Source organism: Orbilia oligospora, assembly GCF_000225545.1.
Source record: "Orbilia oligospora ATCC 24927 unplaced genomic scaffold scaffold00006, whole genome shotgun sequence".
In the NCBI taxonomy this organism is placed as follows: Eukaryota; Fungi; Ascomycota; class Orbiliomycetes; order Orbiliales; family Orbiliaceae; genus Orbilia; species Orbilia oligospora.
In genome coordinates, this window is record NW_011645563.1 from 594,512 (window position 1) to 622,177 (window position 27,666).

The 27,666-nt window shown below is 45.2% G+C and overlaps 11 protein-coding genes across 11 annotated transcripts; 5 read left to right on the forward strand and 6 right to left on the reverse strand.

Moving 5' to 3' along the window:
* Window positions 1–811: 811 nt before the first annotated feature.
* Window positions 812–2,505, forward strand: AOL_s00006g196 (uncharacterized protein; the record flags this gene model as incomplete). The annotated part of the gene is made up of 2 exons (XM_011119505.1): window positions 812–2,386; window positions 2,449–2,505. The coding sequence occupies 2 exons, from the start codon at window positions 812–814 to the stop codon at window positions 2,503–2,505; spliced, it is 1,632 nt and encodes a 543-aa protein (XP_011117807.1).
* Window positions 2,506–2,717: 212 nt separating this feature from the next.
* On the reverse strand, window positions 2,718–3,660 carry AOL_s00006g197 (uncharacterized protein; the record flags this gene model as incomplete). Its single annotated transcript, XM_011119506.1, has 2 exons — window positions 2,718–3,352; window positions 3,447–3,660. The coding sequence occupies 2 exons, from the start codon at window positions 3,658–3,660 to the stop codon at window positions 2,718–2,720; spliced, it is 849 nt and encodes a 282-aa protein (XP_011117808.1).
* A 920-nt stretch (window positions 3,661–4,580) lies between these two features.
* AOL_s00006g198 (uncharacterized protein) lies at window positions 4,581–6,320 on the forward strand (the record flags this gene model as incomplete). The annotated part of the gene is made up of 8 exons (XM_011119507.1): window positions 4,581–4,646; window positions 4,750–5,023; window positions 5,101–5,247; window positions 5,301–5,826; window positions 5,883–5,933; window positions 5,999–6,127; window positions 6,183–6,234; window positions 6,309–6,320. 8 exons carry the CDS (start codon window positions 4,581–4,583, stop codon window positions 6,318–6,320), a joined length of 1,257 nt encoding a protein of 418 aa, XP_011117809.1.
* A 609-nt stretch (window positions 6,321–6,929) lies between these two features.
* AOL_s00006g199 (uncharacterized protein) lies at window positions 6,930–7,428 on the reverse strand (the record flags this gene model as incomplete). Its single annotated transcript, XM_011119508.1, has 3 exons — window positions 6,930–6,984; window positions 7,070–7,175; window positions 7,326–7,428. 3 exons carry the CDS (start codon window positions 7,426–7,428, stop codon window positions 6,930–6,932), a joined length of 264 nt encoding a protein of 87 aa, XP_011117810.1.
* Window positions 7,429–9,310: 1,882 nt separating this feature from the next.
* Window positions 9,311–11,972, forward strand: AOL_s00006g200 (uncharacterized protein; the record flags this gene model as incomplete). Its single annotated transcript, XM_011119509.1, has 10 exons — window positions 9,311–9,428; window positions 9,522–9,572; window positions 9,634–9,710; window positions 9,863–9,929; window positions 9,996–10,535; window positions 10,612–10,912; window positions 10,996–11,031; window positions 11,091–11,455; window positions 11,522–11,764; window positions 11,845–11,972. The coding sequence occupies 10 exons, from the start codon at window positions 9,311–9,313 to the stop codon at window positions 11,970–11,972; spliced, it is 1,926 nt and encodes a 641-aa protein (XP_011117811.1).
* Window positions 11,973–12,782: 810 nt separating this feature from the next.
* AOL_s00006g201 (uncharacterized protein) lies at window positions 12,783–14,438 on the forward strand (the record flags this gene model as incomplete). Its single annotated transcript, XM_011119510.1, has 4 exons — window positions 12,783–13,292; window positions 13,363–13,501; window positions 13,567–14,223; window positions 14,299–14,438. The coding sequence occupies 4 exons, from the start codon at window positions 12,783–12,785 to the stop codon at window positions 14,436–14,438; spliced, it is 1,446 nt and encodes a 481-aa protein (XP_011117812.1).
* A 2,889-nt stretch (window positions 14,439–17,327) lies between these two features.
* AOL_s00006g202 (uncharacterized protein) lies at window positions 17,328–19,400 on the reverse strand (the record flags this gene model as incomplete). Its single annotated transcript, XM_011119511.1, has 1 exon — window positions 17,328–19,400. The coding sequence occupies one exon, from the start codon at window positions 19,398–19,400 to the stop codon at window positions 17,328–17,330; it is 2,073 nt and encodes a 690-aa protein (XP_011117813.1).
* Window positions 19,401–20,084: 684 nt separating this feature from the next.
* Window positions 20,085–20,564, reverse strand: AOL_s00006g203 (uncharacterized protein; the record flags this gene model as incomplete). Its single annotated transcript, XM_011119512.1, has 1 exon — window positions 20,085–20,564. The coding sequence occupies one exon, from the start codon at window positions 20,562–20,564 to the stop codon at window positions 20,085–20,087; it is 480 nt and encodes a 159-aa protein (XP_011117814.1).
* A 1,683-nt stretch (window positions 20,565–22,247) lies between these two features.
* AOL_s00006g204 (uncharacterized protein) lies at window positions 22,248–22,559 on the reverse strand (the record flags this gene model as incomplete). The annotated part of the gene is made up of 1 exon (XM_011119513.1): window positions 22,248–22,559. One exon carries the CDS (start codon window positions 22,557–22,559, stop codon window positions 22,248–22,250), a length of 312 nt encoding a protein of 103 aa, XP_011117815.1.
* A 589-nt stretch (window positions 22,560–23,148) lies between these two features.
* AOL_s00006g205 (uncharacterized protein) lies at window positions 23,149–26,168 on the forward strand (the record flags this gene model as incomplete). The annotated part of the gene is made up of 6 exons (XM_011119514.1): window positions 23,149–23,313; window positions 23,366–23,844; window positions 23,902–24,046; window positions 24,101–24,483; window positions 24,535–24,858; window positions 24,914–26,168. The coding sequence occupies 6 exons, from the start codon at window positions 23,149–23,151 to the stop codon at window positions 26,166–26,168; spliced, it is 2,751 nt and encodes a 916-aa protein (XP_011117816.1).
* A 678-nt stretch (window positions 26,169–26,846) lies between these two features.
* Window positions 26,847–27,652, reverse strand: AOL_s00006g206 (uncharacterized protein; the record flags this gene model as incomplete). The annotated part of the gene is made up of 3 exons (XM_011119515.1): window positions 26,847–27,350; window positions 27,414–27,521; window positions 27,593–27,652. The coding sequence occupies 3 exons, from the start codon at window positions 27,650–27,652 to the stop codon at window positions 26,847–26,849; spliced, it is 672 nt and encodes a 223-aa protein (XP_011117817.1).
* Between the last annotated feature and the right edge of the window lie 14 nt (window positions 27,653–27,666).

The following is a 27,666-nucleotide window of genomic DNA, read 5'->3' on the forward strand; positions in this document are numbered from 1 at the left end:
CCACTGCAGGCCCCCTCGTGATCTCGTGTCGCCAGACCCGTATCTTCTGTTATCCATAATTCCCGTATGCACGTATGCTGGTCTGTATGACAGAACGGAGCAGAACACCCATGTACCAGTAAACCAATTGGCAAAAATCCACTGCAGCTTCCCGCATCGACCTGTCAATTTCTTTACATCCCATATCCCTAAATGTTTCGGGTCCGTAACGTTGCGCCAAAATTGCGTTCAATGTGCGCATTTTTCTCTCTTTTTAACCACCAGGCATACAAACCCAACCCGATAATTGTAATATTAGAATATCCTATATAACCCCTCCTCTGTCCTCTTCTCCCTCGTACCCCCCCTACTACTATTCTTCCTTTTTGTTATATGAGCTAGTGCTAATAATATGGAAGACAAATCGGCCTTCTTCGATACTTTAAACAAATATTCTAGTGATTCCTTCTGCAATACAGACGACGAACCATCACCCGAAGACCTGAGACTCGCCGAACTGTTCTCAGCCAATCGAAGGACCAGGGACCAGCCTCAACCACATTCCAACCCTCCACAACGCAATATCAACAGCATCAATCCCAACATCACCACTTCGAACGTCGGCATCAAGAACACCAATATCACCAATCAACCTTCTTCTCTTACCTCGTATACAGGCTCGAAGGCTTCTTCTCTAAATATATCAAAAATGCCACCCAAAAGAAAACAAGATCCCCCAGTCTCCAACTCCTCAACTTCTCGAAAACGATCAAAAACTAAACCCCTTCAACCCCCACACCTTCAAATCTTCAATCCCTTAACGTTCTTCTTTATGAAACCCTGCCTAAAACGTGCAGAGCGGAAAATGCGTATCGAAAAGGCCCAAGAATACGGTGCCACCGTTGTTTTTACTTTTTCGAACACAGTAACCCATATCATCGCGGATAAAGATATTAAATACAACGAAATCCTCGAGTTCCTACAATTAACAGAAATACCGGAAGGTATCGCTGTTACGAATCCCAGATGGCCGGGAGATTGTATCAGATATGGGAAATTGGTTGATCCAAAGGATTTTTGGTACCAAGTACCCGGTTGTCCTACCGAAAGCCAACAACGGAACCCTCTGCAAGACGCTCCAATATCTGAACCCATTGGTGGCCATTCATCACTTCCCTCCTCCCCACCTTCATCCCTCCAAGTCCAACCCCGTCCACCGCCCAAGCAGCAACCAGAAACCCCTACAAACTCCCAAAAGGATGCTTTAGACGAAGCAATAGAAGAATGCCTCACTACAACTCCCATAAATATCGAAGACTTCCTCGGCTCCTCTTCATCATCTGACACCGAATCCTCACCCGAATCCTCCCCAAAACGTCGCAAAAAGGCTTCTTCTTCTTCGTCTAATTCAGCGAGAGACTGGCAATCCCACTTCCAATGCATGCACAAACACACTGGCGCTCTCAATCCTGAAAACCCTAATTCTCGCACCATTCAAATCCTCGAAGAGATGATGCAAATATATGATTCCCTGAAGGACCAATGGCGTACTCGATCCTACAGAATCGCAATCTCAACCCTAAAATCTTCAAACACCACTTACATTTCCACATACGAACAAGCAATCTCCCTCCCAGGCGTAGGTGACCGTCTGGCCAAGAAAATAGTGGAAATAGTATCAACAGACAGATTGCAACGACTAGAATACGCGAAACTAGACCCTAAAGATCAAATACTTAAGCTATTCCACGGAATCTATGGCGTAGGCCTTGTTCAGGCTAGAAAATTCGTGGCCGCGGGATATACCACTCTAGAAGATATTAAAAAAAATGCTACACTCACAGAACCCCAAAGAATTGGAATCGAACGGTACTCGGATTTCAAACAGCGAATACCACGTGAAGAAGTCAAACAGCATGGAGATATCGTATCAACCGCCTTGAAAACCATTGATGAAAAAGTCCAAAGCCATGTTATGGGTAGTTACCGACGTGGAGCAAAGGATTGTGGTGATATCGATATAATTCTGACAAAAGAAGGCGCAGGCGTGGAAGAACTTCACGAAGTACTAGAAAAATTAGTTGAAAAACTATTCGACCGAAAGTTCTTGATGTGTGGGTTGGCGATTGCACGACACGATGATGGGACGAAATGGCATGGTGCTTCTAGACTTGAGGGCGAAGGTAAACCGTGGCGACGAATTGACTTTTTGGTGGTCCCGGGAGAGGAGATTGGTGCTGCTTTCTTGTATTTTACTGGGAATGATGTATTCAATCGGAGTATGAGGCTATTGGCATCGAAGAAGGGAATGCGGTTGAATCAGAAGGGACTGTATAAGGATGTGGTCAGGGGGAAGAATAGGGAGAAACTGAATGAGGGAACACTATTGGAGAGTAAAGATGAGAAGGTAAGTTCTTGTCCTTATCAATCTTAGCTATTTGAAAGTCACTAATGGTGGTTTATAAATAGAAAATATTCGAGATACTCGGTGTTCCATACCGTCCACCAGAGCACCGCATTTGCTGAAGAGTTAGATTTGTATATACCGATAGTATTTAGAGTCTTAGCAGGAAAACAGCACTGTGGCAAAGACATCTTGAATCGTTATATATAATGAATTGGATCGTTTGGCATGATAAATCTTGAACTAGAATAAACCCGCTCCCAAAAACTCCCACGCTCTATGGTAAATGCCTGATATAAAGAAAAGTCGTATAACAGCCCCTCGACATGGCCCCCTAAACAGTAAAGGCGGCATTAGAAGGGGAAGACGCATGAACTTCTTCCTGACTCTGCCTCTTTGCTGCTTCCAGATTCTCCTTCACTTCCTGTCCCTCCTTCACTTCCTGACTCTCCTTCACTTCCGAGCCCTCCTTAACTTCTTGACTCTTCCTCACCTCTTGACTTTTCCTCACTTCTTGACTTCTCCTCGCATCTTGACTCTTCCTCACCCTCCTCTTCTTCCCCTTCCCAACAGCCTTCAACCCATCCTCAAATTTCGCAATATCCGGCGCATTCCCACTAACATAAGCCCACTTAACCGTCCCATCTACATCAACCGCAAAACTCCCCGCCGTCTGCCAACGATACCCACTTTTCGTCGGACGGTTATAAATCAACTCATCACTACCCAGTTTCAAGGCTTTCCATAAAGTCATAGGACCCATATTCGCCCAATACGAAGAAAACCCCAGTCCCCATTTTGCGTATAAGGTACGTTCCGGGTCAATGACTATTTCTACGTCACCGGTGCCACCGACTGAGACTACCCATTCTTCTGTATCTTCTTGGTTGGAGTGGGAGACTGCTATGAAGGTTGTGTCCGGGTGGGCGTCTGATAGGGAACGGAAGGACTGGAAGGCTTTTTCTGCGACTAGTTTCCAGAGTTAGTAAGAACAGAACAAAAGAATAAAAAAAGGGCGTAGGGATTTTTTTTTAAAAAAAAAAAAAAAAGAGAAAGTACTTACAAGGACACCCGCAATGTCGTAGAAAGGTGATAATAACAGGTCTATTACTATTATTGAGAGATTGCAGCTGCGGTAGCTGATCTGATTCCGGGAAGTGGTCGCCGACTTTTGGGATAGGAGAGAGCTCGGGATTTGCGGCTGGCGAAGAAAAGGCCGCCATTTCGGACTTGAGGGATGTGGCGTTGAGGTAATCGCGGGTAGGTGTTAACGACATCTTTTTATTTTCGTTTTTGTGAGTTTCTCTCTCTGATATATTCGAAGATTGGATCGACCCGAGATTAGGTTAAAATATGATATAAAAATGAGGGTGAGTTCATGAAGAAGTGGAAATGGGGAGAAAGAGTCGGTGCTGGAGAAGATTTTGATTTAATTGTGAATCAATGCGCTCTGTGTACATGCAAGTCATGCACTGTGCAGTAACTGTACGTGCAAGTGTAATGGAGCTTACTTTCGGAGCTTAGCTGTCGGGCTCGGCAGGGAGTGCCACAATCAGACAGCTGTTGCAGGCGGGAATGTGGCGTGAGGAATGCATCCTGGACAAATTAGTCTGGGGGACAAATAGTCTACGGGTCACGAATGGACAGAAGGAGGCAAGCACCCAAGTTACCACGGCTAGTGGGGGCCAAACCGCATTGGCCCGTGCTGTTTGTTACCCAGACATAGGATTCCATACCCATAATTACGCAACAGAACCCGAACCCGGTCGTTTTTTCTGCTAAGAAAAACTGCCCCGCCTCGGAATCAGTTTTATAAGTTAAATTATATCACGCATATTCAGGGAAGAAAAGAGAAGAAAAAAACGGCATCTTGATTTTCTGATACTCTATCGGATTTAATTATCTTGGTTCAGGAAGTATTGGCTAGGCTAGATAGGTATATAAAGCTTCGGTATGTCCCCTCTGTTCGCTGCTTGCTGTTGCTGCTGTTGCTGCTGCCCCTCCCTCTAGAAGATTATCCTCAGATTGCCCCTCATTACCGCATTGCATTTACACCTGGTCGGTCACCAACCGAAGAGCCTCATCCCATCCCATCCCATCCCATCCCATCCAATTGACTTCAATCCAATTGACCTGACTCTAACATCATAAGACATCTTTCCCTACCAGAAACAAAAAGTTACAGAAATAATACACAATGTCGCTCAGCAATAAACTCTCCATCACCGACGTCGAGCTCAAGGACAAGCGTGTCCTCATCCGTGTAAGTATCCTATCTTCCCCTCCTCCCTTCGGGGCCTTCCCCTCTTCTCAATTGACATCATCCTTGATAGCAGTACTAAACTAATGTATCATATGAAATACAGGTGGACTTCAACGTCCCCCTCGATGCCGACAAAAAAATCACAAACAACCAACGTATCGTCGGTGCTCTCCCAACTATCAAATATGCCCTCGAACAAGGCGCCAAGTCCGTCATCCTGATGTCCCACCTCGGACGCCCGGATGGTCTTGTGAAGTCCAAGTACTCTCTTGCTCCTGTTGCTGAGGAACTCAGCAAGTTGTTGGATAAGAAGGTTACTTTCTTGCCCGACTCCGTTGGTAAGGAAATTGAGGAGGCTGTTAACTCTGGTACTGATGGTATGTTTTCCTTATCCTTCTATATTATATGTTCGAAGAGAAGTTTTATTTGATATTAATTATGGGAATGGGAATAGGTGCCGTCTTCCTCCTCGAGAACTTGCGATTCCACATCGAGGAAGAAGGAAAGGGTGTGAACGAGGCCGGCGAGAAGGTCAAGGCCGACAAGGAAAAGGTCACTGAATTCCGAAAGGGTCTCACTGCTCTCGGAGATGTCTACATCAGTACGCCCTAATTCACTAGTCTAAAATGCCCAATAAGTACTAACAATGAGCAGACGACGCCTTCGGTACTGCCCACCGTGCCCATAGCTCCATGGTCGGTGTCGACCTCCCACAAAAGGCTTCAGGTTTCCTCGTAAAGAAGGAACTTGAGTACTTCGCCAAGGCCCTCGAAAACCCAGAACGTCCCTTCCTCGCCATCCTCGGTGGTGCCAAGGTCTCCGACAAGATCCAGTTGATCGATAACCTTCTCCCCAAGGTCGACAAGCTCATCATCTGCGGTGGTATGGCTTTCACCTTCAAGAAGGTCCTTAACGATGTCAAGATCGGAAAATCCTTGTTTGATCAGGCTGGTTCTGAGAAGGTTCACGAGTTGATTGCGAAGGCGAAGGAAAACAACGTTGAAGTTGTGCTGCCCGTTGACTTTATCACCGCTGATGATTTCAACAAGGACGCCAATACCGGGTATGCCACCGATGCCGATGGCATTCCGGACGAATGGATGGGTTTGGATTGCGGTTCCAAGTCCGTTGACTTGTTCAAGAAGGCTATCGACGAGTCCAAGACCATCTTGTGGAACGGGTATGAATGATACACACTACGGAAAATGTTGTATTCGGTATGCTAATGGGTAATAGTCCTGCTGGTGTCTTTGAATTCGAGAAGTTCGCAACCGGAACCAAGGCTACGTAAGTCGCCCTAACTCGCTTGCTAAGGGAAATTTAGATTCGAGGAAGCTAATATATGTAATTAGTTTGGATGCTGTCGTCGAGGGTGCCCAGAATGGCAAGATTGTCATCATCGGTGGTGGTGATACCGCTACCGTTGCTGCCAAGTATGGTGTCGAAGACAAGCTCAGCCACGTCTCCACTGGTGGTGGCGCGTAAGTAGCCCTTTTTTAATATCATTGTTTAGCAGGTGCTGATAGTAGAGTTTAGTTCTCTGGAACTTCTTGAAGGAAAGGCCCTTCCTGGTGTCGTCGCTCTCTCGGTAAGCTGGACCTCCCCTTACATTCCCAAATAGTTACCTACGAAATACTAACGGATTTATTCCCAAAACTACAGAAGAAGGAGTAAGTTTCTCTCATTAATTTAATATTTACGGGAGCTGGTGTCGGAAGTTAGCAAGAAGAAAAGGTATTCCTCGTTCTTTGATTATTGACGGACCTCTTCTTTTTCCTCATTTCGGACACGCTTTCCGACTGAGTTTGTAGACACAAAAGCTCACTCTAGTACCCTCCTTTGATTGCTGGGCATGCTTTATTATCATTTCCTCTTGGAAAGCTATGATTCGGTCCTTTCTTTAGGAGCAGGGGATTAAAATAATGAATTAATTGGATTGGAATGATATTTTTTTTGGATCCATATGATCGTTTTCGTGATGCCTTCCTCCTAAGTTGCCGGGTAGTAGCCTCTTTTCCGGTTTTTAGACGTAGAAATGGTTCCATGCGGGGTAAAAAGACGCCTGGTAACGGTTGGTAACGGTTGGTTACACGCTCTATTGGTTCAATTCATCTTTATTTCTCATATTATACACTCTCGATCCACCCTTCTGAATCCCTCTCATAGATAAATAGCAGTGGTGGCTTCCAACTTTGGTCTGGGACGATTGGACTGAAAGACGGGACGGGGAATATAACGGCGTGCACTAGAGAAAAGACATCATTCCTATTGACGCGAACGTAGCTACCGTTGCGACTCGGAGCCGGATTTCTGTGCATCGACCTTTTTCAGTTCCTCCCTGTTATATATCGTTAGTGACTTGATGTAATACTGAGGGGTGGCGTAGAAAGGAAGGGGAAAGGAGGGGCGGAGGGGTGACGAACCTCAATTGCTTCGAAAAGTCTTCACTCAAATCATCGTCATCCCAGCTTTCTTCCCATAGATTTGGTTTCCCACCGCCGGGGACTTCGGTTTCGTCTTCTTCCCATTCTGTTTGATTATTTATTACATGACCACGTCAGCTTTCTGGGTCTATGTATCGTTTCCCGACGGGAATTGAAGCTTTGGAAGGATAGTCGAATATAATTTGTATTCGGGAGCGAAGGGAAGAAAGGAGATAGATAAAAAAAAGAGACCAACCTTCGGCAGGGAAATCTTCAAATTCATCATCCTCGTCTAGAACCTTTTTGATAGCCTTTGGATCCTTGGTTTCCTCGGGTTTTGCGACGGGTTTGGATGACATCTTGTTTGTTTTGTGTGTGTGTGTTCTTCGGTGATGATGAATGGTAGGGAGGTGGCTGAGGTTGATATAAGACCGATGTATACGTCGTTTCTTCCGGATGATATGGAGATTATCGGGATTTACGAATGGGGTTATTGATATTGATGGTTTGGATGATGGCGGGACGCGTGAGGGTTGATGGCGGTGTAAAGGCCTAATTCTAATTCTAATTAATGAGGCAAGAAGGGGAGCTATGAGCTATGGGATTCTTGGCGGCTTTGGTGGGTGGTTTTCGCTTAACTACCAGTACTAAGTACTACGTAGTAGTAACTGAATGTCGGAGGCTGTTTGGTGCCGGGCGGTTCGGCGTTAAAACATTCCCTTGTTAAAGTTTCAATTCTCAAGCTCAGAATCTCCAGACCTAGCTGGATGTGGATTGCTGACCTCCGTAATATACATAGTATGTCAGCTGTAACTTGTCTAAGTACCACGGCTTATACGGCTGGCCGACCGCGAATATGGATAATACAATTTCCTCAGGCTAAGCTAGGGAGTTATGTAACCCCGATCTATAGGTACTCAAGTACCTAGGTAGCTATTCGTGGAGTTTTGGATATGGATTTGATGCATTCCCCACTCGCAAGACCATGTTGGTGTCGCATGGCTATGGGGTAGGTTCACTAGCTCCAGCCTAAGCACCTCCCTAGGCGGACCGGTAGACTGACTGACCAACAGCTATTCAAGTACATATAAATAATTGAAAAATGTGTGCATGAGGTACTATACTATACTATACTTCGGAGTAAACGGTTCTCTCTTTTAAGCTTAAACCTCTTTATGGGAAATAATATCCCCCTCTCTGTTGCCGCCTCCGTCCGCTGAATGTTTAAATACCGGACACGGAAGCTCGATGCGTACAAAAGAAACGTAACTTACACTTTCACAACTTCTATCTTTTTTGATTATTCGTACCGGTTACTTCTTTTTGCCTTTGCCTCCTTGATTCAATCCAATTCTCCTGGGCTAGGTTGGTACTTACATTGATCTTGTGTCTTGTCTTGGCTTTAGTTCATCTGGTCCCTTTTTTCTAGGTTTCTAACATACTAGTTTTTTCTCACAAGTCTAGACCCTATGCGCGGAAGGATTGGAATTTAAGACTACTTAACCGTAGATACATTCACCGACTACATGCAAAGGAGTTTTTTTTTTAAAAAAAAAAATCGTTTGGAGGATCAAAAGCGTGTCAAGGAATGCGAATGTATCCCATGACATCAGAGCGAAGGAACAATTAAATTCAATCAACCAGTTCAATTCAATTCAATTCGATCAATTCTCCGTCGGACGAATATACAACCAACCAACTCTTTCTTCAAAAAAATCCAACACGTGCACTCTAACTAGCTTACGAAAAGAGGGAAAAACTGGATTGGACGCGAAAGGCTGCAAACATTGACGCATATTGGACAGGTGGGAGAGTGCCTTGGAGACAGTCTGACCTGAGGGGCAAGGAACACACGTTTATACCTGATCTAACCGATATAGCAGGCGAGATATATCCCATGCACAAGGAAACGAATCTGGATCGCTAGAGTTAGAGCCTGCTTTTCTGAACCTCGTCTTGACGAAATAAAAAGAAAGAAAGGAATATTTAAAAGGGAAAAAAAAAAAAGGAAGTGGGGGAATACGAACAGGTTGACGTTGTCTTTTTTTTGCCTTTCTAAAGAAAGCTCTATTCTCAGCTTTACGGGAATCGAAAATTCGTCTAACATACAAAAACTCGATTACGACTACAGTCGATTACTATCTCTCTCTTTTTAAACTTATTCGATCAAAACGGATTCTCGACGCGGACCACGGATATTCATTTTTTTAAAAAAGTGAAGAACGGGGGGAAGTCTAAAAAATGTTTAAAGGCGGTTGGTTCTCTAGTAGTAGGGCTGCATCGCCTGCTCCCGCGCCTGCATTGGCGAGGGACACTGGATCTTCGATATCACTAAATGGGTTGGATGAGCAAGCAGAAAGTACATTTTTCTTCTTCCTTTCATTTACGCAATCAATGGAATTTTTGCTTCGATAGTAGTATCTAAGCTAATTTGATGATTTTACGATTTTAGTCATTCTGGTGATGAGAGGTATTTACATTACAGAAAGCCCCGGATTTAATGGTATATTGGGATATATAGTATAAGATTGACTAATGGACTTTACTGTTTGGGAGGGTTTTAGCAATGGATCTTGTCATGAATGATAATCTGGAGGCTGCGGAAGCAGAACTGGAGACTGGCGGGTCAGTTTGGCATAAGGTTTGTCTTCCCCTTCCTCTCTTCCTCCTTCTCTTTTGTCTTACGGGGCTATCTACATCTTTTTTGAAGAAGGGAGGGCTGTATTTCCCTAAAGAGTTCGGTATATGATTGAGAAAGAAACCAACCAACTAATATTGCTGGGAATGAAATAGCTGGGCCAAGGTGCTATAGGTTTCATAAGATCAGCCGCAGGCTTCGAACAAGCAGTTATGAAAGAAGGTTCGTCTAAACCATATTACTTCCTTAACCCAGAGTAGCCAAATAACATAAACCCACCCCAAAAAGCATCCGATAACCTCGCCGCCGCCGAAACAGCTGCCTATGCTGCCCAACGTCACGCAACCCGCTCCACACGGAGCACATCATCCTACCCACCCGGCATCGAATTCGCACTCGCCGCCGCAGAATCCCAATTAATGTCTGCCTTAATCGGTGTACTATCAGAATCGATCATGGAAGCTATGAAATCCTTTTACAAGATGAGAAATGCGTTTAAGGCGCTTGAAGGGGTTCATAAGAGTATTCAAGAGATTAAAGCTAAAAGGCTTCTTGCTGCTTCTACTGCGGGTAGTTCTGTCACTGTTGAGACTACCGGAACTGCTACTGGTAGCTTGGGGAGTGAGGAGAGGGGACTTTTGGCGATTCCCGATGCTCATGGTGGTAGCAGTAGTACTGCTGAAGGAAAGGCTGAGCCAGAGTTTAAGAATGCGGTGGATGAGTATATCGAAAGCGGTGGGAATCTATGTTATGGAACACTATTGCTGTTTATCGGAATGATCCCGCCGGCAATGTCGAGGTTGTTGTCGATATTGGGATTTCACGGGGGTAATGCACACCATTTCTTTTTCAAGTACTCACCACATTCTAAACTTTAACTAACAAAGTCCCTTTGATACAATAGACCGAAAAAAGGGCCTCGAATGCCTCTGGGAGTCTGCGAACATGATGAACTCACAGGGTGCCCTCGCCGCGTTAATCATATTGGTATACTACCAAATGCTTCAATTTTGCGATATCGTAGAAACGGATCCAGAAAAAAATGGTATGCCACGGGAAAAGTGTGAGAAGTTGCTGTTCGCATATCGAGATCGATATCCGAATAGTCCGTTGTGGGTACTAGAGCAGGCGAGACTGTGCACACAAATGAAGGAAGTTGAGAAGGCGATTGAATTGTTGGAGTTCCGGAGGAAGCCACAGATGAAGTACAGCTTTCCCTTTCTATCCCCTTTTCGTTTTTGATTCTTGTGTAGAAGGGTCCGGCTAACTGGTTGGTATTTTGGTATAGGCAAATTGAGGCGATATGTGTGTTCGAGAAGGCATTGTGAGTAGATGCTCGACTTCTTTCTTTAGATTGAAATGGGTTCTAACGAGATACCATAGAAATTTCATGTGTATCCACCACTACGAGAAGGCCGCCCAGACGTTCCTTCAACTTATAGACTTGAACAGTTGGTCAGATGCCATGTACTACTACATAGCAGCTAGTTGTTACGTTGAGCTCTACCGCTCGGCAGTCACCGAGGGAAACACCAAAAAATCCGAAGAATGGGGAAAGAAAGCCGAAGAGTTGTTCTTAAAGGTTGCCACCCATATTGGTAAGAAGAAATTTATGGCGAGAACACTCCCGTTGGAGACGTTTACGGATCGAAAGGTCAAGAAGTGGCAAAGATTTGCGAAGGAGAGGAAGTGTACTTTGGTAGAGGCTGTGGGGGTTAGTCCTTTAGAAGAGATGATCTATATGTGGAGTATGTGCATGTGTAGTTCCTCCCTTCAATTTTTTTCAACTAATTATGTGCTAATGATTTCCTTAGATGGGTTTACTCGCATGAACGATGACGCGATTGCGCAGTCTCTCAGGAATTTAGAATGGCAGGCGCCAACGGAGGAAGGGGGGACGCCAAAGTCATGCATTACAGAGTTTGATGAACAGGTGATACAATCGTTCTTGAAAGGAGTTGTAGCACGGCACCAGGGCGAATACGCCAAATCTAGAGAGATATTTGACGGTATAGCAGCCGTTGATAAGCTGAAGTTGAAGGAGGAGAACTGGGTCCGTAAGTACAACATTCCATTGAAATCTGACAAGGCAGTAGAGTATGGAAAGGTTTAAAATCGATACTAATATCATAAATAGTCCCCTCGACGCAATACGAAATAGCGGTCGTTATTTGGAACGAATCCGGTATGAAAGAATCAAAGGTAATACACGAATACCTGACAAAATGTGCTTCATGGGAAACATACGAGCTAGATAACCGGTAAGCAATACTCCCAAACAATTTATCCCAAAGAAGATGCTTCGGACCGACGGTGTGGGGTGCGGGGTATTATGTAAGTTATCCAAAAAGAACAGTAGCTAATCTCGGACTTTTGTGATGTGATCTACTAGACTGGGTTTACGGGCATCCATGGGATTGGATGTACTCAAGCATGCCGGTGGGCCATGATAGGCCATACTAACGGCTGTGCCGGTTTGGAGACCGACGGTTAGATGGAAGGGTTGATTTTCATATGAGACTAGACTTTAGCATGAGCGCATGTGCATTTCAACTAGAGCTGTTAAGGGTGTGCTTTTACCTTTTTCATTTGTGACTTTCGGTGAAGGATCCAGCATTATAGGTGTATAGAGATATGTATTATTTTAAGTAATTGATCATTTGCTACTTCAAGCATACCTAAGTATCTAACTAGCTAGTGACCCTGGTGACCATGTTCATTGAATGTCAATTGCATTGCCTTGCATTGGTGTTGAAAGGAGACATAGAATTGAAGTATAGCAGTATAAAAGGCTTGTTGTTGAAGCTGCCCATCACAACGTCATCTCCTCTCCCCAAACCATCTTCCCCAGCTTCCCATCTCCGCATATTGCTGTTAACTTTATATCCAGGCCCACCAATCCTGAGCCCCCAGTAAGTTCCTCCGTCCTTCTGCTTCCTCCTGCCCAGTTGCCGGGACGTGTTGGCTTTCCAGTTTGGGCAAATGCCTCGGCTTAACCGGTCGGTAACGGGCATAGGCAGGAACATACGTCCAGTCCCTGGAACTAACTGAGCGCTTCCTTTTATTTTTCCCCAGATGTTATGTTCATCGGCTAGGCGATTGAGACCTCTTGTTCACCCGTCCGGACGCCTGGAGCACTACCCAACCGTCAACAACATCGGCAACGTCTTTCATCAACTTCATTCCAAAGGCCTCAACACCGTTCGAGGTGTTCACCAGTCAACGACCACCAATAAGACTCCAAACTTCTCTTTTGGAAAATACCACAATACGCAACGCCTTCGTCTGCGTTGTAACGGTGTCGTTGGTAGTCAATACATTGGTGATAATTCTGGTGTAAAGGGACCATTTGCAAAGATGTCGGATCTATTGATGAGTCGTCGTTCCTACATGACGGCTAAGGGGTTGTTCAAGGTCGAGAAGCATTTGATCCCTGCTTTTCCTATCCGAGAGCATCCCAGGGGTACCTGGAAGGATGATGATAGGTTGGAGTTGATGGTTAATCAATATAAACCGGTCAATAATCCAGAGCCAAAAGCTGGGGATTTGACTTTGATCGTAGCGCATGCGAATGGGTTCCATAAAGTTAGTCGTTTAAGTTGTAAACCCTTTTTTATATATATATCGAAGTTTCTGACTAATTTGGAATTCATAGGAATTGTACGAACCATTCTTTGAATATTTGGTTGAAGACTACGAGAAGCGTGGGGCCAAGTTGAGGAATATCTGGATCGCGGATATTCATAACCAGGGAGAGTCTGGGGTTTTGAATGAGAAGACGCTTGGTGGTGACAGTTAGTATTCTTTATGCCTCTTTATACTCCGTCGATTGGATTTTGTATGCTAATTTTATGAATAGTCAGCTGGTTTGACCATTCGCGTGACGTCTTCTCATTGATCATGCACTTCCCTAAGGACATTGTCCGCCCCATCGCGGGTATTGGTCATTCTATGGGAGGAGCCCAGCTCTTCCGTGCTTCGCATATGCATCCAACCCTCTTCACTTGTCTCATTGGTGTCGACCCCGTCATTGCCCCAGAGACAGCGTTCCCGGCGTCTGCAAATCCAGCTGCTATGTCTGCCAAGCGCCGTGATATCTGGCCTTCCATGGAAGACGCTAAAAAGTTCTTCAAGTCTCGCCCATTCTATCAATCTTGGGACCCCGTTGTCTTGGACCTTCATATGAAATACGGTCTTCGTAAGGTTCCAACTGCTATCTACCCGGACCCATCTAAAGTTGAAGGTGGCACCAATGCCGTTACCTTGACGACTACGAAGCATCAAGAGGTCTTTACATTCTGGAGAACCAGTCTACAGGATCGACTCGACCCTAAAGAAATGTTCACATTGTTGGATAAGATCAAGGTCCCGGTTTGTTATATCCAGGGGGAGACGAGTGTTATTAATTGGGGCAACAACAATGAACTCAAAATGGAGGTCACCCCGAAGCCATGTGAAATGCATATCGTTAAGGATTGTGGGCATTTAGTCCCACAAGAGAAACCGAAGGAATCTGGTATGTTACTATTCTTCAACCTCCCTTAGTTATGAAACGATTAAAGTTACTAACGTATGGATGATATCGCTATAGCTGAGATCGCCTCGGAGTACCTCTACCGCCAGGTGAAAATCTGGGGTAAGAAGACCGAGGAGGTCAAAGACAACTGGCCGTCGACTATGACCATTAGTCCACGATACTTCGAGCCACGATCCCGTGAATCGAAGATCTGAATTCAAGTTGTTGTGACGGCGCGAAGTAAAAATACAGTATAGTATACACCACTATAGAACTAGAAGGTGTGCTCTCTATTCTTTTCTTACTCGGCGTTTTTTCCCCCACCGTTTTCACCTGTTCTGTTCTTGTTCTTTAACTATGGGTTTCTGCTGGGATGGGCTGTTTTTCTTTCTTTCTTGCAATGCTGTGTATTCATTCGAAACCTTTATACGTCATCACACCATTACTGTAACTTATAGAGGTAATAGACTAAGCGGATATTATTCCCCGCAAAATCAAATACATCATTTCTCCTATATATCTTATTAAATAATCCATGAGGGGTAAATGGAGAAGAAATCCCTGGCTGTGACTATCATTGCGTGCGTTCGGCGTATTTATTCAATTTCTTCTTAATTTATGCAAATTCTATATAACATGAAGCAACCTTTAGGATCCGGATGGGAATCGTATTAACCTGGTCTCGTTGGTACCAGTATTAACCCTATGATCGATAGGGGATCTTAAGATCTGCACACCTCCCACTATTAATAAAGACGACAGGAAACGGGAAGATCCGATTTTGATTTGAATGATATTTGACACTTGCAATGACAATCATCACAGCACTTATGTTTATGCAAGACGGGATATACCCCACGGACCCCGCCGATCAATTGAAAATTCGATTTTATTTTTATTTTTCTTGACGTGGGGAACGTTCCGTTATCTTTTGATTGCGTGTATCATATCAGACGAAAGAAAGAAAGAAAGAAAACGCTTTGACGTGATCCGAGATACTTTATCCTCAAACGAAATTAAAGGGAGGGTTTGATATTACATACAGGAAACAGGAAACAGGGAAGACTTGAAACTTTTAGATATCGATATCCGAGGGGTTTTTTTTATTATATTTTTTTTGGCGAGTATTCTTGTGCTTTGATCTTTGCAATTTGATTGTATTTTTAAATTTTGATTAGTTACGTTTGTTACGTAGAGTATCTTGGATATTTTAGTTTTTTGGAGTTTCCCGTATACGTAGTTTCTAATATTTGTTACCGATTCCGAAACATTCTTGGAATTTCTTTTTTCTCTCTTTCTGTCCCTTTCTTTCTTTCTGGGGTTCTAACAATTGATTGTAATTTTAAATTTCCCATTTTCAGGGGTAGGATCAGTGTCGAAGATGTGGAGTTATGCATGCTCGACTCGTGGGGAAAGCATTCCATCAAATTTGAATTCAAGTCTGCTTCGGCTCGAGCTCCGGCTCCAAGAGGTCATGTGTGGGGGTGATCTCCTCCTCCTCCTCCTTTCTTTCTTTCTTTCTTTTTCTTTTTTATTGATTTAAAAGTTCGAATAACATCCTAGACGGGAAGTCGAGTTTCAAGCCTAGACGGATATCACGAAATTCCGACGAAAGAATGAATGAATGACCATGACGGTATTTTCGTGCTAGCAGTACACAGGTATCAGCCGAACGAGAAATATTCCCATCCCGAGGATCTTAGAAGATTCTTGATGAAGTCATCAAGTATTACCTAACAAACCTCTTGGGAATCGAACGACATAAGAAAAGAAAAGAAAAGAAAAGAAAAAAGCTTATTAAAATTATTATTATTTTTTGGTTTCGTGGACCCCTGGCGTCAAAAGATATTTGTATGTATGTGTGTCTATGTGTGTGTATGTACTGAACACCCCTCGGCGAGATCCTCGAGGAAGAATCTTTCTTTCTACGGAGTACATATGTAAGCATTCCAAACCCACGCGGAGGAGTCCGGAGTATTAAGTTAGTTTAGTCGTACCCATCGAACGGAGGAGGCTTTTGTGGAAATCTTCCCGTCAGCCCACGTTATAATTAACGTTACATGCATGAGAGAGGGAGAGAAGCACATCTAACGATCGAAGTCCAGACCGTAAAACTACGAAAGGAAAAGAGACAGAAGCTAGCTGTTTAAGCTACATCGATCAATGGATATTTATTTTTTCGGGAAATTTATTTGATTTGATTTAAAATTTGCATCTTGTGGTTGCTATGCGCCCTTGCATCGATACAAGAAATACAGAGAGAAAAAAAAGTAGCTTCTTGCGTGCATGGTTGCTGTTGTGTAGATGTTCTAAAAACCTTCCCCCCTTCTCTCATAGGAGGGTTTTTTTTGGGTGGTTCCCATATACCAACGATTAAAACTAATATTACAGGTGTTGAGAGAGGGAGGGAAGGCTTTGAGCAAAGAAAAGGAAAAAAAAAAAGCAAGCTGCAGGAGATGAAGGAAGCGGACTGGGGGGAGGGGATTGGAGGCGCGACCAAAAAATGTACAGAATCGAGCACCTTATGCGAATTAGCTAGCTATGCCATGCATCGTGATCCATTGAATCGATGAGAATGCTAAGCAGGGTAAGAAGAACACGACCACCGTATCATACAATCTGTGAGAACCAACAATCAAATGCACCAAGCCGGAATGTCAAGGAGAAGCGTAAAAAGAAAAATGGTAAGAAAGTGTTCTATCAGGTATCGAAGCGGAAGAAAGAGAAAGAAAGAAGAAAAAAAGGTAAAACTCCCCAAAATGCTGAATATAAAAACAATAGAATTAAAATATGTGGGAAAATTGTTGAAAATAAAATGGATTAAAAAGAATGGCGGAGAAGCGGAGGCAGCTATCGAAGTGCTGATAAGAAATGGGGAGGTACTATGGAGAGTTTGCCAGAAGCCGCCATTGAAGAAGTTGTGAATATGTATAGGAAGAGAAAAATCCTTGTGAGAAAGTGGAACGGGTGAAGGGCTGTGCGATTGAAGCAAGAAGATTCGTATTCTCATGTTTCAGGGCGCTGCAAGTGAAAAATATAAAAATGCAGTTGAAATGAAGCAAAACTCGCTAATCAACAATGATGAGGAAGCGACAAAATGGTTATCAGGACTGGTGTCTGGACAATTTCAATCGTAGGCTGTTGACGTGTAATGAAGACTGATCGTTTTCGGTTCGAAGTTCAGACGCTTCTAGTAACGTCATGTTAAGACGAGACTCAAGATCTTCCATTTCGATGTCCGTGGTTGTGATAGTTTTCTCGAGCTGTTCGATACGGTGTTGGAGGACGTAGAGCCGGGTGTCCTTGCCCCTGCCGTCACGGCTGATTCTAGGTTCCTTAGCGGCGATAAGTGCAGAATTCGGCTGGACATCCATGGCAGCTTGTTCGTCAACTCGACGAAGCCGGGGTCCTCCTTTAGCCTCCTTTAGATCCCTGGCCTCTTGATCGCGTTTGGAAGCAACATCCTCCAGATCCTGTTGGGCTTCGCCGATCTTCTCCTCCATCGACTTGAGTAATTCGCAGAGGGCATTGATCTTAGTATTTGCCATCAAGCGGTCTTGGTCTCCTCGTTCAATGGCATCAACTAGGCGTTTTCGGAGCATAGCATTGCTGACAGATCGGGACCTCAATTCGGTGGAAAGCTGTTCAAGTTCAGTATCCCCCTCGCACTCAGCAAGAAGCTGCTTGCACGATTCTTGTAGCTCCTCGACCTGATTTGCCAATGTATCTTGAGTTTTTAAAAGTTCCCTGAGCTCATCCATCTCCTGTTCCAATCGGTCTAAGTCCAGTCTGAGAGATGAGAGGTTTCTTTCGCAAACGTATTTGGAGTCGATAGCGTTTTCGGCACGGTGCCTTAACCGTTCGACTTGACTCTTGAAGGTTGCGATTTCCTTGTTCTTGCGCATCCTGCGGAAGCTGGGTCGCATAGCACGATCCCTTTCCCATTCCAACGTACGAATGCGATGAAGTGCCTTCTTATTCTCTAGTTCGTTTCTTAATCGGAGATTTCGTAGGCCATCTTGGAGGGCATCACGCTGTAGCTCAATTTCCTTGATCCGCTCTACCAAAGAATCCTTTTCCTTGAATGTCGTATTCACGGGTGTGGCTGGTTGAGTTGGTGTCTGGACAACAGGTGGTTCTGCTGGGAGGGGCTTCTCCTGTTGTATTTGGCGACTTGACTCCACAAGAGCGGTGTATTTTGTACGAAGGTCATCGATTTCTTGCTGCATTTTGGTCGCATCGTACGGGTTCTTTTGGGATTCAGCGAGTTCGGCCTCCAAACCCTCAACTCGTGCTCTGAGATGGGGGACAATTTCATCGCGGAGGTTATCACGCTCGTTACGATAGCCAGTCAGTTCATCCTTGATAGCCGTAACCAAATCTTCGAAATTGGCCTTAAGGTTTCGTTCTTCTGACAATTTTCGGCGTGCATCATCGAGAGCAACCTCGAGGTCACGTACGCGGCCTGGGGAAGGCGGACGCAAGCCGCCCAATTCGACATTTCCAACTCTCTCTTCCAACTCTCTGACCTGTAGTTCAACACCTTTCCGTCGCTGGCGTTCTTCTTGGATCTTTTGTGTTAGTTCAAGGCGGATCTGTGTCTGCACCTGTTCACTCTTTCGAACGACACGATCGTAGTCGAGTTGCTCCTTCGAAGGTAGGTCGAAATCATAACCTGAGCCCGTTCCGGCATCTGAAAAATAGTCGCTTGTCCGTTTAGAAACTCCGGGACTCAATTTGCCCTGCGACTCAGCCGTTAATTGTAAAGTTTCTACCAAATCCTCCAGTTCAACCTCTCTTCGAATTGAAGCAGCTAAGTCTGCCGAAAGTGACCGTAGCTCTTCTTCTAAGACTTCTTCAACCGAAATTGGTGTTCTTGGCGGTAGTGAAATACCCGAGTCGGTTCTTTTGGGATGCGATGGCTGGGAATTAGCCAGCGTTACATCGATGCTGCTTGGTAACTTGGACATCCTCTGTTCGGCCAGCGAAACTGGCCGTTCTATCGGTGAATCTTCGTGAATGCTCGATGCTCCCCATCCAAACAGGCTACCAAATCCTGTTTTTGTTCGTGCAGGTGTTCGTGGATTAAATGATGATTCGGTATTCGTTGAATTGCTCCTATTGAGCATGCTCTGGTTTGGCAGGCCAGGCGCCTGCTGCGTGATGACATGAGGCATACTGAACGCTCTTGACAATCGTCCCAGAGGTTCTTCTATGAGGCTTGATATGGAAGGATAAGCTCTTGTATGCTTTTGTTCTGCAGGACGGGTATTTATCGCATCAGTGGCAACAACCGAACCCCTTTGCGTTTCAAACTTGTTATTTCGGGAGGTGTCGACGTCAATGTCGGAACTGGATAAATTCTGTTGGAGAGGGTGTCGGCGTGGGGAACCAGGCCTGGATGCATGCAAGGGGGCGCTGAACAGGTCAAGACTCCACCGATTGTTGGTTGTAGAAGCTGATCTAATTGTTGCAAATAGATTAAATGTTGGTTAGTTTCGAGAGCCGACAGAAACACCAAACGAAGTCAAGATGTGTGTGTGTGTGTGTGTTTGAGGGTGGCAGACACGTTTTGTCGCAACATGCAGCCCAACGTCACACTGGAAACACGCAGTGTCTTGAATGCCAGACCGAAGACCCCGACAGATAATAGCAGCACATATATACCATGGGATCTTCAGTTTGTATATATAGGCCGGGGGAAGACAGGAGAGAGAAACATTGGTAACGTTATCACCGATTACTTTGCAGATTCGCATTGCGCTTATTAATTAAACGGCGCAGATGATCACTGCAGAGATATTTTTAAAGCGAGAATCCATCAAGGACGAAACGAAAGAGAGAAGAAAAGAGCAATAAACTCACTTATCGGCCAACTGGCTACGGAAGAGCTCGAGAACAGGCGATTTTGGAGGAGCTGAATGATGGTGGATCTTGAAATAAGGATCAACTGGGCTTTCGGCAGAACTCGTAATACTCGTTGCAATGGTCAATGGTGATTTGATTTTAGAATCAATGGAATCAAAGTCGTTATCTTCAGAATAAAGGGAAGAACGAGAAGAAAGGGACGTCAAATGTGAACGAGAGTCTGACGATGAAGTCTTAGAATGGCCTGTGGCCGTTGAGAATGAACGCTCTTTGGAATGACGGGGTGGGCTGTATGGGGCAGAGGAAGAGGTAGAGGAGGTGGATTGACGAAAGAAAGATTGAGTCGGTGTGCGATAGCCAGAAGCAGCACCGGGAGCAGGAGAACCAAAAGAAGCAATCGCAGGACGGTTCCTGGATGGGGGTTGAGGGAACAGTGAAGTATCAATAATCGATCTTCTCAGAGGGCTTTCCATGATTGCCGAGGTGGAATGTCTCTTTTGATACTGATAACAATGAGATGAAGGTGTTCCGGTTGCTCCTGAACTTGTTACTGAAATTGGAAGACTCAATCGATTTGCCCTCTTCCTCGAAACGGCCGACAAGGCGCAAAGCGCTAGAGGCTGCAATTCGAATGATGTTTAGGCGCCCACCACGCCTTTACACCAACACTGGCATCTGAGAGTGTGGGATGACTGGAGGTGATAGTGTGCCAAAGCCGGGCAATCGAAAGTAGAGAGGCGATGGCTCGTTCGGATTGGGTTGAAAAGGAGTTCGTCTCAATTTACCGTATCGCTCACACACTCTCACTCACAATCCTCTGGGAAATTAAACAACCCCCAAACAAAGATACGGGTGGTGATGAAGATGGGATGGATGTGGACCCTCCCAGTCTCAAATGTGACAGCGGCGCGAGCGTGACCCAGGGGTGGTTGTCCAAGCCAACCAATAAACTGATAAGAGGCAATTATCAAAGGATAGGCCGAACTTAAAACGACGACAATGATGCTAATAGATGATAGAAACTCGACTTTTTTCTTTGGAGTCTGTTAAAGAGGAGAGGGTTCAACAGAGGAAGCCCTTGTTTAGAAGTCCGGATATTGGCGTGGATGCCTGCCACCCAATCAAAGTTTCTATTAGTTCGTATACCGAACAGGCAGTAAAAGAGCCTAAACCAAGCAAACTAATATCCAGCACGTATATCAAGACCTGCTCCGTTGAGTTGAAGCGAAAATAAAAATGGACAAATGAAAATCGTATTAAAATTAAACGAGAAGTCGATGGTCAGGAGTCAGGTTATCTGATGTCTGCAATTGCGAAGAGAAGGAAGAGAAACGAAATGGTCAATGTAAGTTGATAGGGAACAGAGACCTTTTGGGAAACTTTAACACCGGATGGGAGGGAAAAAAGAACGAAACGAAACAGTTTGAATGGATAGCTCCCGATATCCAGATGGGATTACCTGCTCAATCTGTCCAGCTGCAGAGGGAATGTTGAGCAGGTCAAGAAATGAGCACAAGGCTTGGGCATCGTGGTGGGTACATACGGTAGCGTACTAGTGCTGTGGAGCAGACTATTCTGTGGGGGAATGTCAAAGCATACCGAAGAAAAAGGGGGATATTTGATTGGCGGGTAAGACCGCTAATGAGAAAGCTCCAAAGATTGGCAGGGTGCACACACCCTGGACCTCGAGGTCTTACCTCAAACTGACGAATCACCAAGCATCTGTGACCAGCATCAGGGACAAGGTCAGCTCGCAGGACTTTCTCGTTGGGTCTGGAGAATTACCGATGAAGCTGCGATTTTCGGTGGCGAACTCTCCCGAGCTCAGACATGACGAACTCTTTGCTTTGTCTCATCGACATGTTTATGGCGCATTAATATAAGCTAAATACTTAAATATCGACGATGTTATGAGTGGACCGATGGGCAACTAGCGCTCCGGATGATTGATGCACGTAATTTGGTCGGCAGAGATGGAACTACGAGCTGCAGAGGGACTGCGCGGTTCCGTCGGTGACAAAACTGGTCTGTGCCCCGAATGAGCGCCTGCCGCAGCCACGAACCCTCTCAACTGCCCTTGTTCGTCGTATTCCATGCATGTACCGTGATGAGCTTGTGCATGCACAGGCCTGGGTCGCTATCACATTTCCTGAAACTCAACCTGCTGTGATACTCTTCCCGTTGAATAATTGACCAGGGCTTTCAGGGGAACCGAGTCGACATCTTTCGCGAAATCCGAACTTGGCTTTGATACTGCAGCTGGGCTGTGCACCATCCAAACATGTCTGCATGTGACCCACAGGCGTTAAATTCTTCCTCGTCTTCTGGAAGCGAGCCACTCGGGCACCATAAACAGTCGGTACGCTGTACATGTACTGGCCAATGATCTTGGGCCAGCCGCAGGGGTCAGAACTCGAACCGCCTGGATTCGTCGATGGCGTGAGACTGCCTTGATGCGGTGAAGACATTTCCACCGTGGTTAAAGCTTGCGTATTTTTGTGATATGCTTGGGATGTTTGGTCGCAGCATGAAAAGGAAGGAATATACATGTAAGTTACCGCGGAAGGTTACAATTCAAGTAGCTTGTAGAAATATACCAGCGAAAAATGGATGCCTCCAGAGTGCTATACATAGTACAGAGTGTGTGTTGTAGGAGGTTCTAGGGATGTTTGCCAGCGACAATGTTTCCCTTTCAAGACATAATCAACATGCATGATTTCCCGATTGGAATGTAGATGCAGGGGAATCACAACGCGTTGTGTCGCACAAGAAGCTTCAACGTTCTTAGGTACCTACAGGAACCACGCGTTGTTGTGCCCCTCCATGACCTGACCTCCCCTGCAACAACCTCACAAGCAACATTCACATCAACCTCAACATCAACGTCACCTCATCTTCGCCTTATCACGAGCAGCTACACTACCATCCAATTCATTCGCACTATCATTGATACTGGCATCTTAGTCTCTTAATTTGAGCGACCCTAAGCTATCAACCTCTACCGCTGAAAATACTTTCAGGGTCGTTTCGGCCTTGTTGCGACTGCAATCGCTATCGATGGATGGCCCTCCAAAGAACAATACGCCCCTCCTCGATGCAGTGACTTTCTCTACTCCAAGGCACCTTAAGAAGGGCCCTGTTGGCTCCGCTTTATCTCTGCGAAAACGGCGAAGAGCGGACGATGGGATAACAGTTCACCTACCGCCACCATTTACAATTGAGGTATGACCCTTCCTAAGACCCAGGCCGCCAATGTGCTAATACAATCTCATAGGCGGAGTCAGACTTTGGGGAGAATGTTCATATCAAACCGCTCGAAATACTCCCACGCGATAGTATCGGTCTTGATTGGGCTAATTCCAAAACCAATTCAAGGTTGTTCAATGCTGACATACCTTCTCTTAACGCCGAGAACGTTATTCTGATCGCAAAATACGATAATACCCGCCAGCTAGCAGCAATACAGAGAGTTGGTCACCCTAGAAGCGGGCTCTACACTCTGTTTCGTCTGTCCAATCATGTTAATATGGGGCCTGTCAAAACTATGGCAGCCCACCTCAAGAAAGAAATTGGGAAATGGTGGAAACCCGCTGAATTAGATGATGAGGGCGCTCAATCGGAACCTGAGGAGTGGTGGGAGGATGGAAGTATGGACCAGGGCATTCTTGTAAATGCTCTACAGGGAGTTCATGTAACTCCAGGATCTAGACAACTGAACCTGGATAAGCTCTTGACGGCCACCAAGTCGCTAGCGTACGTCATACTCGGGGCTTCTCGAATGGAATATTTGACGCTGACATATATGCTTAGTATTGCTAAGAACAAGCCAGCCTTGAAGCCAAAGATTTCCCCTCTTCCATCAGGCCCTGCCCCCCCTAGTGACACAGACTCGGTGCCCGAGTTCGGGCTAGCTCGGCTTAGACAGCAGTACTACTCCCTACTCTATACCTCAAAGGTGGGCCACTTCTGTGCAGTGTCTTTCATGATGCTGGCTAATCCTTCAATGTAGAGTTCCCTTCAATACTTCCCGAAAACTTCCCTATCGCGGGCCCGTGTCCTTTTTCCGACCAATGGTGAATCACCGGTCTCGCGCCTTGACCTTCTTCTTTGCTTGGAGAACATGGTGATGTCGGTCGAAGAATGCGACGATAAATACCGTGCTGGTATTCGCGATGTCTCGAATGCAAGACGTGCTCAAAGCGGCATGGCCGATCAGATGACTAATGACCAACTTGAATCTGCAATTGTTCCACCCAACTGTCTTAGAGATAACGAGATCAAATACGTGCTTAAGTGGTTAAAATCCCTATCTGATGATGACGGCCCGATCCGTTCTCTTGGCCAAGAGGAAATTCATTTACAAAAGTGCACCACGGAGCTCAGATCTCGAGAGTAAGTACCATAACCCTCTCCTCTGCATATCCCTGCTAATAATATAATTAGAACTGAATTGCAAGTCATTGTGATTCTCGAAATTCTGGCCATTAAAGAGGGTCTTTCTGATGAGAAGACGAAAGAGTATGAAAAGTTAAAAAAAGCGGCTGACCGAAGGAGAAGGCGAAGGGAAAAGGCCGGACAAGGAGACGACGGAGAAAAGAAGAAGAGGAAGAAGAAAATGGACCTTTTGGTTCTTCTAGACCTTCTCGTTGATAGGCTTTGCATTTGGCATTCGATCGGCACAGGCGAGGAACCCAAGAGCTCCCAGCCAAAGCCAAAAGATGCAAAAGATCGTCTCAGGCATTTTTGCATTGAAATTGTTATTGCATAGTCAGTAGCATCAATCCTCACCTACTGTATGCCCTAGGCTAACTCGGTGTTCCAGCTATTCATCTCGACTCCCAAATATCTGCGAAGATATCCGATGCAAGTGTACCGGAAAGATCAAGCAAACTAGGAAAGACCATGATCTAGTAATAGAAGGTGAAGAGACGCAGCTGGATATCAGCCAGATTGGATCGCAGGATGCAATGCCGGATACCACAGAAGACTCTTTGTTTTTGAAGTCCGCTTATGGCAGCCGACCTACGCTATCGCGATCCTTGACCGCGCCCGCCGGACGGCATCAGCTTGAACGAGCGGAGTCATCTTTCTCAGCCTCGCTGCACGGAGAAACCCAAGATCTCACTTTCGATTTTGCTGCACAAGTGTCACAAGACAAGGAGGCTATGAAAACATCTTTCAGAGGCGGGATCACCAATACAAAGAAAACGGCCGAAAGGAGGGTTGTAGATATGGCTCCACGGACAAAGAGACGTAAGACTGAATGCGGCGACGAATCCCAGCTCAAGGACGCCATAAAGAATATCGCGAAGCCAAACAGGTTAGCAGTTGCCGAAGAGATGGTTTCCGCAAGTGCACAACGAATGAAAATTACGGGAAGAAAACCAAAGAAAACAATTCGGATCCCGGTTGCTACTAATACCGTCCAGGTTGCCGCTACTCCAAGGAAAAACAATAGAACCCTTAAACTTCTAGAAAGAAAACCCGATGTCCCGACGGCAATCGCAGAAGAGGAAGATCATATTCCACCCTCGAGTCAGATTGTCCCGCAGTCTTCAATCAAAGATTCTAGAAAAAATGAGCGTGATGAGGTTCAGGCCACGCCATCCAAGGCCCCCCGAGCGGATGCTCATGCTAGAACTGCCCTCCACCAGCATGATGCCCAGCGACTAAACCTTCTTCAATCTTCACCACTATGCATCTCCGCTACGCCCATGCGTCCCAAGAGGACATTTATGGAGAGCCTCAACCCAGGAACCAGCAGCAAGCCAAATGCCTTCATTTCTAGTACCCCAAGCAACCCATTTAGAACTTCTACAGATACATTTCTCGCTAAAGGGTTCATGAACTCAATCACGAGCTCCGTTACAGACACGCCTACAAAACCTAGTATCTCAAGCAAGCTGCGATCTTCTTTACTCCAAATCGATGAAGGGGATGTTATCACTTCATCTCCATTACAAAAACCAAAACCTGGGACCCCGGTCAACCGCCGCCTCGTTGCTCGAAATATAGAAGAGGACTTTGGAAACGACGATGCAGATATTTACAAGGCGCTTGGCTGGAATGATTACTAGATTCCCTTCCGGCTGACAGCCACTACGTTAACCACTTTCTTCCCTCCACTTTACCTAGAAAATTTCATAACGTCAAGGGTCTGTACTTTGTTTCCCTCCTTTTCTATTGGGGGGGTTTTTTTTACCAGTTCAGCATCACACCAGCCTGCACCACCATGCATGTTATAAATGATTTACACTTTTGCATAGCGTTTTCCACGATTCAAACTCTGCATATTGGGCCGGAGTTACAAGAAATGACCTTTTACACAAGACAATACCTATACAAAAACTATTTACTACATAATGCCTAGTACGACCGCGAGACGAAGAGAGACATGTACATACATACGCTTTATATTTCTTTCAATGGCACTGAAATATGCAAATAAACTGAATTGGATGTATTAAGACGAATGTTATTAATAAATCACGAACAGAGATAGAGTCTGATATCTTCAATTAGCAATCCCTGTCCCAACGCCGGCATTTTGCGATATATGAAAGAGACCAAAACCAAGCTTCAACAAAATCAGGCAGAAGGGCAAAACAGCGAAATTTTAATATAGGACAAAGAACCCGAAAAGAAAACTATCGTTCGAGAACCACCGGAGACTATGAGTAAATATCACACCCATGATTTATTATACCCTACCATCCTTTTTTTTTTACAGCCCAAGTACGCCCTCGCTACCTCAATTACCGAATCCAGAGCAGCATTAAAAAGCAAAGCGAGATCAAACAAGCCAGAATGACACTGTCTCTCTTCTTTCTTGTATTGATCTTTCCAATCAATGTATTGATTCCGGGAATTTGCATAGCAGCTCCCTTGATTCTTCGGTTTATACTGGCTAATTGCAAATGTTGTTGTCCGAATTCCTGGTTGACGGCATAGGCTGTAGCAAGAACAGTATCCGCCATTCCATGCGAACGTTCGATTGCATCGCGCTCCTCAAGGCGGTACTCTGCCTCATTTGTTACATTTGTAGATGTTCGGTATTGGTTGATGTCGTCGCGCACAGAGCTGAGAAGGTTTGTATGATTACGAGCCTGTGTAATTGCGGTTTTTAGACGTTGGTATTCTTTACGATGGTCTGAAAGAATTTCTTTGTGTCGAAGAACATTTTGGAGTTTGGTAGCGGATGAACCGGCAGCTGAATCCGAGTCGAGAGTTCGGGAGAGGGAAGCTACAACAGCATCTCGCTAGAGACTAAGTTAGTATTCGAAGTCCAGAGACATTGAAAGGGTGCAAGAAAGGTATATTACCCTTGTAAGGAGGTCTTGTAACTGAGCTTCTATCCGTATTTCGTCTTCAGACGGTTTCTTTGACGGGTTGGAGGTAAAGGATGAATATGTTTGAAAGAGGTTGTCTGTCTAGACAGGAGGGGTTAGCACAACTGGCCGGATTCCGAAGCAAACATGTAGGTAAGTCGGAATTAAAATACTTGGGTTTCTAGCGACCTAGCCTGCTGCCGCAGCTGTGCCCATCCGGTGGTTGTCGCCATAGCTTAAGAGATGT